Here is a 10,933-nt window from a genome sequence, read left to right on the forward strand (position 1 = left end):
TTAGCTGTGAGTCTTTTGGACATGTGTGACAGGTGGTTCAATATTATACATTTCTATAAATCGGTATTTTAATGTTTTATGTGATACAGATTACATTTTTTTAGGACGTTGCAACATTTCATTGATGACTCACTCTGTCTGCATAGAGCATCAGAGCAGCTGGATTCCCAGCATCAGAGGCAGTGAATGACAGAAATCTGCCTAAAGGTTATTGACTCACGGCAGTATGTGTGTGTGCGTCAGAGAAAGTGACTGTAATGACAGTGACACTCTTGTTCGACCTACTACTGTTTAATGCATAAGCAGAATCCACCTGTCTGTCTGAGGTAACTGTCTGAAACAATGTAAGAACATGTGGATGTCCAGGCATCATTATTAATATAAAAGTGAGACGCAGTGTTTTTTTTACTTTCTTTCACCAAAAACTGTCTTCAATAGGCAAGAATATAATTTTTCATCCTAATACTGATAATTAATTTCATGTAACATTGTGTTTCAAATACAGTCCATATCATAATAATTCGGACAGTTACAAACTCACCATTGCTGGGCTCTGTGGGTCAAAATATGAAATAACATAATAATACTACATTCTAATTCTAATACATACTAATTCATACTACATTCTATTTCTGTTAACACATAGAGTCCAAATTACAAACACATTACATTAAAAAAAGTTGTTCAACAGTGGAAAATTGTGGTTGCATGTGGCTCAGAGATGACTTTAGAATTGCACTTTAGATTAAGGTGGAGTTCCCTTTATTCATGTGATGAGTAAAGAGGCGGACACACACACACACACACACACACACACACACACAGACAGAATGCAAACAGAGAAAACTAGTGAAAGGACCTGAATCTCTGAGGATTAACCAGAGCTGCACAGAACTGACACTGAATGTCAGAGTGAGTGATGTTTAAGGATTGAAATGTAAACCGCCTCTATTTGAAAGACAAATGATGAATGTGTGGGGAAGATGGGAAAAGAAAAAGGACATGGTGGTTACTAATATACTGTATTATTGGTGGAAACATTCTGCGCCCTCAGGTTTAGATACATTCATCAAAATGGACTCTTCACCATTCAGTAAGTTTTAGATCATTCACCTGATCTTAGTCTGATTGAGCAGTGGACCCGCTGAGTCAGACAAAAGTGCCTGCATTAAATGACTGGGAGAACATTAAACATATACAAATACAATTTATGGATACTTTTGAACACCTTTACTTGGATACAAAGTTGTAAAATCACTACACCTTATACAGTTCTTTAAAATGAGGTGTAGCCTAGTTACGTACTATTTATTATGTCATGTAATGTTTGAAAGCTGAAAACAGAAGTGTAAGATGAGCAAGCTCCTTGAATTTGCTGCCAGTTTTTAGAGTAAGCATGGCTTCCACCACTGCCTGACATTCTGGTCTGAACAGGAGTTCTGTAATTTAAGAAGGGGTGAGAAACTGCTTTCTCAGCTGAACACCAGGATTAAAAACCTGATTCTATAGGTAGCAGAGGTGGCGCAGAGGCGGGAGAATACTCCCTTCTTTTTGAACTTGTTCCATGACTTTTATCCACACTCACCTCTCTGCTGTATGTGAGAAACAGTATAGTCAGAGTCACCCTTCCATTTAGTTGGTGAGGGATTCTGTTTGTTTGTTTGTTATAAAAGGCTGTGCAACTGTCTTGAGTTTACCAAATTGTCACACATACAGATACAAAAAATAAAAATTAGCATGAATGTTCAACCTGATTGAGCAGGGTTGCGTGTATTTAAGGTGGTAAAGATCAGAGGTGTATTGTAATCTACTTGGACACAGATCCAGGAAGCCTGAGTCACATCGGATATACGGAAGAATTATTGTCTTCACATAACCTACACTTCAATCTTATTTATTTGTTTACTAAACATGATTTATGAACCTTGTTGATTAAATGTATGTAAATTAATGTTAAAGCATTAATGTGCTGCTGCAGCCACTCCACTCCAGGAGACTTTGGAGCCGTCTGCTAAGATTTACACACAGCACAGTAGTATGATGAAGCACCGATGTTGGCTGATAAGATTCACAGTCAACCTTCCAGTTCATCACAGCGTGCACAGCAGCATTGTCCGGTTGAAACAGGAAAGGCAGTTTCCACTAATTGTAGCAGCCACTCTGGGCCATCTAAACATCACTATACATGCTTTAAGCTGGATAAGAGACTCACACTGTGGAAACTCAGAAAATCAGACCCATGTAGGCAGCACTGTGCAAATCATTTCCACAGAACACTGTGACAACAGTCAGTAAACATGTTTGAACTTGGAGGCCATCCTGAAATTCAAAAACTGTCACATGACATCATTACACAACTCCTGATGAGAAAGTGAAGCTTTCGGCAGAACAAACATGGGCACTGGGTGTGTCGGCTGCAACAAGAAATACAAGTCAGATGAGTTTTTTTGCAGTGGGAAAGATTGTGCTGAATGAGCAACACGGTGTGCTCACATCACACTGCCCCCCTGTGGTCATACCAAGCAGCCACTGCAGGCCTGTGTGCAGGTTTGAAACCATGTGAGTTGTAAACAAGGAAGCTGAAAGAGGGAGTTTTTGTCTGAGGAGCTGGACTCTTTGGATCAGAAATTAAAATCGATCTGAAGGTTTCCTGATGAGACTTAAGAGTGTAAGTGGCTTTGGTGACTGCCACCCATAAGATGCTGTAACTGGGGTAAACAGCAGCAGTGAAATTACATTTCAGTATTTGGGATTGACTTGCAGCATGTGTTGGCTTCATCTTATGGATCACAAACAATAAAAGGATGGAAATCAGTAGTACAAGAGAAATGGCATAATTTATTTATAAGCTTTCTTTAAAAAAAAAGGTGGAGTGAGAAGACATCAAAGTTTTTAACCGTAAGAAGGGGGTTTCACATGTTAACACAGAAGGAGATGGTTCACATCAGACAGAAAGCAGACTCCTCCTCTTCCTCATCCTCTGATAATTATTCGAGTAAGACAGAACGATTTCTCAATCAATGCCGCTTAAATAATGCTGTCACAACATAAAAAAAAAATCATTCAGGGAATACACAGACTCTCCTAACTGTTACTAACATATGACACCTATATGTACAATTTATACATCGATATAATGTGACATTACACTAATGTAATGTGACAACAGTCAACAAACATGTAACAGTCTGTATGTATCAAATATTCCTGTGCAGTGATAAATAAAGAACATCTCACTGCTCGGAGCTGAACTACTGTCTAACAATTAGTGAAAATAGATTAACATTATTAAAAACAAGCTGTCTTTTCTAACCTAAAATAAAGAGAAATAGCAATCTGATGCTAAAAGCATAAAATAAGAGGAGCCAAACATGTTGTCAATACAAGCAGATGTTGCCGCTTGCTGGACTTTTAGTAAGCTCCGGGGCTGTTACGGATCCCACAGCAGAGCACCATGGTGAAGATCATCTCAAAAATCTGAACGTGAGGAAAGAAAAAAAGAAGCTTAGAGGCAGGGGTATGTGAAATATCCACTCTGGATCTGACACTCACCATGATAACAGCCACCACCAAGGCAGCCAGACCGATGAGGTAGAGCTTCTCTGAGAACAGCTCGGTCAGTTTGGTGTGACAGCTCTGAGAGGAAGAGACAGGCAGAGTGAGGACCACGCTGCAGTGATGAAGGAGTCATGATCACATGTAACTGAGAACTGAGCCTGCTGTCACAACATAAAGCTGAGTATCCCACTGCACAATTCTGAAGTCATTCTGAATTAATGACATAGAATGTGATAGCTGATAGCAACATAAATACTACCTACAGTCTGAAAGGAAAGCATGTGAGTGATTCGGATCAATTCAGAGTACGTAGCATAAGGCTTTACTCAGGTCCATAGACTCCACTGTTTGACCATTTACTGAATATGGTGATTTTAATACGACTATAATTTGCACCTGGGAGAGATTAAACGCTCAGCATCTATTTGGCTATTTACACCCACAAACACAGAGCTCTCACCTTTTGCAGAAAAACATTTTTCTTTCTACAAAATACAGATACATAATTGAACCATCGTTTAAGCATAATGTTACAGAGAAATTGTGTGTACTTGTGATTCCCTCTGAAAATCCTCTTGAGACTTTCTTGGACACAAAGTGCCGACGACTTGTTGGAAGAGAGGAGTGTCGTCTCCTTTACCACAGCAGTCAAGCTAAAAGGGAATCAAAAAGCAGGAAGATGAGGTCATACACATATTAGAATGCAAAATATATATTTATCACATCCCATATAATGAGAAAAATAAACATCTACATACCGTAGCGTGGAAAACATCCAGCACCTTGATGGCAGCGTCCTTGCTGGGAGACCCTGAGACGTCCACAGCCTTGATGTAAGCTGAGTCGTAGAAATTGATAAGCTCTTTGGAGATCTGTGGGGATTGGGCAGGCGGTTTCAGAGACGCAATAACAAACAGGTGAAACACATGTAGCATGTGTGTGTTGTGTGGTATACTCACAGTGTCCCTGTTCATGAAACCCCAGATAGCTGCAGCCACCTCACAGGCAAAGAGTATCACCAGAAAGAAGAAGAACTACAGAAAAAAAACAGATATTTGTTTCAGAATAACTGAATAAATTGAAAAGAAGCTGCAGCTGCAGGGGGGGGGTCACTCACTGTTCCCAGCAGGCACTGAGATTCCTGAATGGCACCATAACATCCGAGGAATCCCACCAGCATCATCACAGCTCCAACAGCTATCAGTATGTACACACCTGCAAACACACACAAACACAGAGGGAAACTGCCTGTGTTGTTCAACATCATGTGTCTTCTATTCCAGTAGGGGGCAGCAGTGGCTGAGCTGTAAATACCACAGGAGCCACACAGTTCGGACTTCCTGAACGTTTCTCTGTAGAATGACATAACATTATTGTCATCCTGCAGATAAATTGCTCCAGGATCCTGCCTGAGAGAAAGGGAGGCGGAGCTAACACCATGCGGCAGGAAATTCCCCTCTGAATGGCCTCAGCACGGACCTCTGACCCCGGGCATTATCCATCCACACAAAGTGGAGAGCGGGCTGTCATGTGAATACACACACACACCTCTGAGTAAACTTCTGAAAACACACACTTACTACACATTTTTTAATGGCAAACAGAAGCTCCAGTGCAAGCATGGCAGCAAAAAGTCAATGACTGGCAATAAAGCTCCAGTTACAGCAGAGGCCTGGGTTGTGTTTTCTACAGCTTAATGGGGAAATGCACTGTAAAAATCCACTCAATGTGCAGGACAGCCTCTTTCAGAACAGCTGTACTTGTTGTAAATGGCCAATGTGACACTTAGCTTGGCACAAAGTAGGTGGGATACAATGTAAAATTAGCCCCTGCAGGACATAATTACACAGAAGGGAACTTGAGTTTTAATGTGTGCAGCCAAGCAACAATCCCCACTCCACCACCCACCCCTCCACCCCCACCCTTTTTGTTTTTTAATCAGAGAGATCACAGGAAGAGTGGTGTGGTGGAGATTAGAGAGGTCGGATGGTGGCTCCACAACAGAATATAATGGATACAGATTATTGGTGTAAATAATCAGCCTGAAGGAGATAAAGTTTCACATGAGCAGCAGATTGTTTGATAAGAATCTTTTGTTCATTGCCTGTAAAACTGAAACTTTCACAAGAAGAACTACATTTACTTTCACTGCGCCTAAATTCAGGGCTTCTTGTCAAAACTAATGATAGCTGTTGAGATTTTCATGCTGTTACTTAAAATTTGTAAAGACGTGAAAAAATTTGTGTCTTTTGTTCCTACTTTATCATGCGACTTGGTGACTCTTTGGCTGGAAACAACAGTAACCAACACTGCACAGTGTACTGTCCTAGAACCTTTACTTGTGTGTTTTAGTGAGATGGTCTGAGAACAGTCTGTTTCTGGATTTTCTATTCTTGCACACACGCAAACAAAACAAGCAGAGGCTCTAATGTAGCCTGACAGAACAGCCTAAAAGGGACAGACAGTAAGAGACTCTGACTCTGACTGCAGGCTTCCAGCACCTCACACTCTACCTCATTTATCACGCAGAGCCATTCCCCATCCCTACATCTACACTCTCTTGTCTCCCACACACCACCACCCTCAGGTCCTCCTCCGTCTGCTGCGCTCTCAGGGCTTGATGTTTTTGTTGTACTGAGAAACGGCTACCAGGGCCAGTAACCCGGCAATGCGGCAAAGCAGGCATTACTTCCACTGCCTTCCATTACTATGACAACACCCTTTGAGATCTGAAGGCTATTGAGACTTTAAGGGAGACAGGCGATTTTCAACCCCCGGGGAAGTTCATTTATTTCTTGTCTCCCTGTGTAATCTCCTGAAGGGGGAAGAAAAAGGGAGTGAACATTGGCCACTAAAAGCCCTGCGCGTTCTTCTCCTCCAGTGTTTAAAAAGAAAAAAGAAGGCAGGAGCTGTGAAGCCATGTCCACACTGTGGGAGCATGACACCAATAAACTAATCTTACTGTATGTCAGGGGACAAATTATGACAAGAGGATTAATAATTTAAAAAAACAGTTGCCTCAAAATTCTAGCACATGATGAAAGTAACAGTTCATAATTTTGGATAATATTCTTTGCTGAGCATTAAATAAACTGGGTTTTATCACTCCCATGTGAAGTTGGAGGCAGATAAACATTGAGTAGACATCCAACAAATGGATTTTCTATGGCTCTGTAATTATTAGTAACTGCATTTAAGATGGTTGGGAGACAAAATAGGGTTTTCTCTGATCATTGTCAAAATACTGAAATATCTAACTTAAAAAATAAAAATGTTATATAGTTAAAACTAAAAGTTCTCATGCTGCATCCACTGCAAAGGCAACATATACGATCAATTGACAGAGATGGTGCAACATAAAAACTGAACCAAAGGTGGATGGATGAAGGATGGTGATGATAATCCATCATTACTCCTGTTCTCAGGCATCAAAGATGACTTGGTAAGGTTTAGGTAGGATATCATTTCACAAAACAAATATTACCTATATAAAGCCAACTGCATGCCCCTCTATCACTTCTTAGGCTACTATGGTGATGAGTCCTATAGCCTAATAGGTTTTATCAGCCATATATTCACATGGCACAGGACACAGGCCAGACTAGTGAATTTAATTGTCTTAAATTTTTGACCACTGTTGTCATTTCTGCTGAAAAATCTTCTCCTGAGTTCAACTCTGTTTACAGTCCTTTGAGAGAAGAGAGGATTTCCTGACACCTCAGCGACCTGTGACACAGTCCGTGTCCTCACACAAATATTATAAGCCAAGCCAACAAGTTTGTTGTTTAACTTTACATCTCTGACTCTTTGACGCTGATCTGCATCTTATAAAGCAGAAACATCCAACATGTATCAAATAAGAGCTGATGAAGCATCAAGGATCAGGTTACGGTCCAGGGGTCTCGTACGTGAGAAACGGTAAATGTCTAACAACACTTAAGCTGAGCTGAGCATCACTGTGTAGCTACATTCACTCAAGTGTTGTTAGACATTTACCGTTTCTCACTTTGGCTGCGGCTTGCTTCCACTGCTTTCAGGCTTAATGCTAACTATTGCCTACAGATGTAAGCGTGGTATCATTCTAGTCATCTACTTCCCAGCAAGAACATCAATAAAAATGTTTTTCTCCAGAAATATTTAACTACATGTTACACTATGAGAATCTGTAGCGTTAACCAGACTGGACTACTTACAACTCAACCCAGTAATGATTTCAGGCACTGGTGAAGAGGTAGGAGCATGTATATTTTCAGTCTTACAAAAACACCACTTTGGTGTGCCAACAGGCTAAAAACATCCACTTAGAACTCTAATTTGAGGGATAATGTGCAGATGTACGAGGTTATTTGAATTATGCAAGGGCGTATGTTCTAGGCGGGGAGGGGAAGAAAAAAAAAGAAACATTCCCTTGATCTCGCCTGGGTGGGCCTCTCCTACCGCTCTGCCTCTAAAATCACGAGTGTGCCATGTCTCCTATAAAAAGCTTGGGTTTGCCCTCGCTCTGTATACTTACTGAGGAGTAAGTATGGGAGAGAAGCAGAAGCCCAAATGTAAATTAATGGGCTCACTAGAGTTCACCACCACAACAAACCAAGAAGACGGAGCTATGAAACGTTCAATTCATATCATGTATTGTAGGTTAGGGCCAATCTGCGGATTGTTGATTGCAGTGAAGGAGACATGATGATGACTTATGACTTCAGTTCATGCAGTGAGTACAACATGAGAAACACACTCCCAAAGCTGCAGTCCCAGAGACCATGCTGCATCAGTGGAAATACTTTAAAGTGCGAGAGACAGAAGGAACAGGGAGCTCATTTCTCTAAACCCACATCTGGCTCAACATCTGTCTGAAGCATGTGGCCTCTCTCCTGAAAGAACTGCCCATTTCTTGTTTTTTTTGTCACAAGCACATGCATTTATTTGAATTATTAAGAGATCATCACCTACAATAAATGAGGTCATCAGCAGCAGACTGATAGATGAAAACACTGAGGTGTCTGGACACTTATGCTACGGATGTACGCAGGTCCTGTTTCCTGGTCTTTTCTTTGAGGCCTCACTGCACCCGCTATTTCTGGACATCACTCACAGCTAAGCGTGAAATACAAGTATTCTGGGTAAGTGTAAGCTGCAATGTGGACACTGTGAATGAACGAGGACAGAAACTCTGTAGCTGGTGGACATTTCCTGTATTTTTCTCTGTTATTTTAAGCCACTATATAGTTTTCACTTAAATAATGCTAGCAGTGTAAATAGTGACACAATGATGGTGAGGATGTCACAGCATAAAGAGACCAACTTACATTTAAATGAGTTCTTTGTGCTTTTTTATGCAGTTTAAACACTACAGTGACTGAAGGTGTGTACTCACTAATGTAGAAGGTGCTCGGTGCCTGTTGGCCTTCAAACTGAAGTATGAGGAGATTGCTGGTTTGACTGTCATGGCGTAGCCACAGCGCCACTCCTAAGATCACACCTCCGGCCAGCTGTTCCAAAGAGAAAAAAAAGAAAGGTTTTAATTATTATCTCTCATGGTGTCTCACTTTGATGAAGATCAGAGCCCTGCATGTGTCAGAAATCTAAGAGAAATGTTAACATGAATATTAAAACAGGCATGTAGGTATCAATTTTTCAGAAGAAGTGGTTTTTTAGAGGACGGTCTGCCCCAGCTTTCTTTTCAATATTAAACCTTCTCTCACTGAGCTCAGCTCTGCTGTGAGGCGCTGACCTGTCCTTTAGGAAAAGACAGGACATCCTGACAGCTCAGTGACCTGTGGCCAACCCCCATGTCCTCACACCACTGTGTAAAGCCAAAGTAACAACTCTGTTGTGTAACTTTACCTCTCTGACTCTTATAAAGCAGAGCTATCCAGAAACAATCACATTAAGGCTGATGGAGTAAACGGAATCAGTGCTTTTTGTTGTTCACATTCCAGCACCAATGTTTACAACAAGGTATATGCACTTTTTTTTGCACCGGCTGCATTTTCATTGTTCCCAAAGAAACAGGAAACTGAATCCTCGACTTGAAAAATAGCAACATGAGGAAGAGAGGGCTCAGAATTTTGACAATGACAGGCAGGGCAGCACAACCAACAGAGGAAACGTCCACTCAAGTGTTGTGTGTCCAGGATATAATGACTCTGCTCTGGCCTAAAAAAACACAACTGTTCTATAAAGATGCCCGATTGTAAATTCACAAATCAAAATGTGATATAATGAAGTGTAGAAATACTACTGCTGGTTTCCTCATTACTAAAGTAACTCCAAAAATGTATTTTTTAAAGAATTTTTTCAACAGAAACTCAACTTCAGAGACAGTCATAAGTCAATCTGAAGTATAAGTTAAAAAGTGGCCTATAATCCCTGTGAGAAGACTGATGAAGCCCACCCAGCCAGAACTGTTACAGCTCTTTCAGCCACCTTCCTCTAGTGCTCAGCCAAGCTGAAAATAAGAAGCTCCTGTCTGACCAAAGCTTTGTGTGCTTTGCCAGGTCTGTGGATGCTGCTGTTTTTTTTTTTCAAAGAGAGCTGAGCGGAAAACTCCTCTGAGTTATCATTACACATCCAAACTGTTAAAAGTCACTTAAAAATAACATGTTTTTACCACAGGCACAAAATCAGAATCAACTTTAAAAAATAAAGTAAATGAAATGAACTCACCCAGAAAATAAAATTAAAGAAGAATAACATATATTTAATGCATTTTGTGCAGCCCGCAACAGCCATGTTTCCCCTTCTTATCAGCCAGTCCTTTTTGCCCAAATCAAACAAAATTTGTGAGTCCGGTCTACTTCCAGGAATCGCACAGTGTCTGCAAGAGAACTCAAGTTTATTCAGGCCAGTGGAGGGTAGAGGCTAAGCGTCAGCAAACTCCTCCTTTATAATGAAGAGTGAAAACCGAGAAGAGGAACTGCCCCAACTGAGGAGGATAGAGCATCTGAGAAAAAGAGATCATAGAAAGAAAGAAAGAAAGAAAGAAAGAAAGAAAGAAAGAAAGAAAGAGTTTCTACTTTCCAAAAACATTTGAAAAAAAACTACAAATATGTTCACTGAAGTGATTCAAGTGATTCAATCAATGTGAGCAAGAGAAGCAATTTCCTCAACAATAAATGTGTGAATGATAACTTTATTTCCTAATGAGGATGAGTGTAAACCTTTCATCCTGATCCACACCACAGCTCACTCCTCCCTTACATCTGTTCAACATTGTTTTACGATAATTAACCAACAAAACTGCAGCGAGCAATAGCGCCCTCTGTTGGCATTGTAAGCACAGGTAAAAGGCCCAGTTTGTTAATTAAGCTATTACTCTGATCAAATGCAGCACATATTGCGCAAACATTAAATTATTTTAGCTGTTTTTTTCGCT

At 40.7% G+C, this 10,933-nt stretch overlaps 1 protein-coding gene across 1 annotated transcript; it reads right to left on the reverse strand.

Annotated features, from left to right (window-relative positions):
• Window positions 1–2,818: 2,818 nt before the first annotated feature.
• On the reverse strand, window positions 2,819–10,432 carry LOC114451457 (CD81 antigen-like). Its single transcript, XM_028430060.1, has 8 exons — window positions 10,225–10,432; window positions 8,933–9,047; window positions 4,676–4,773; window positions 4,518–4,592; window positions 4,317–4,430; window positions 4,110–4,211; window positions 3,553–3,636; window positions 2,819–3,477 (listed from the first exon to the last, which is right to left on the reverse strand). The coding sequence occupies exons 1-8, from the start codon at window positions 10,288–10,290 to the stop codon at window positions 3,412–3,414; spliced, it is 720 nt and encodes a 239-aa protein (XP_028285861.1). The 5' UTR covers window positions 10,291–10,432; the 3' UTR covers window positions 2,819–3,411.
• Window positions 10,433–10,933: the final 501 nt, after the last annotated feature.

Source organism: Parambassis ranga, chromosome 19 (assembly GCF_900634625.1).
Source record: "Parambassis ranga chromosome 19, fParRan2.1, whole genome shotgun sequence".
Taxonomy (NCBI): domain Eukaryota; kingdom Metazoa; phylum Chordata; class Actinopteri; family Ambassidae; genus Parambassis; species Parambassis ranga.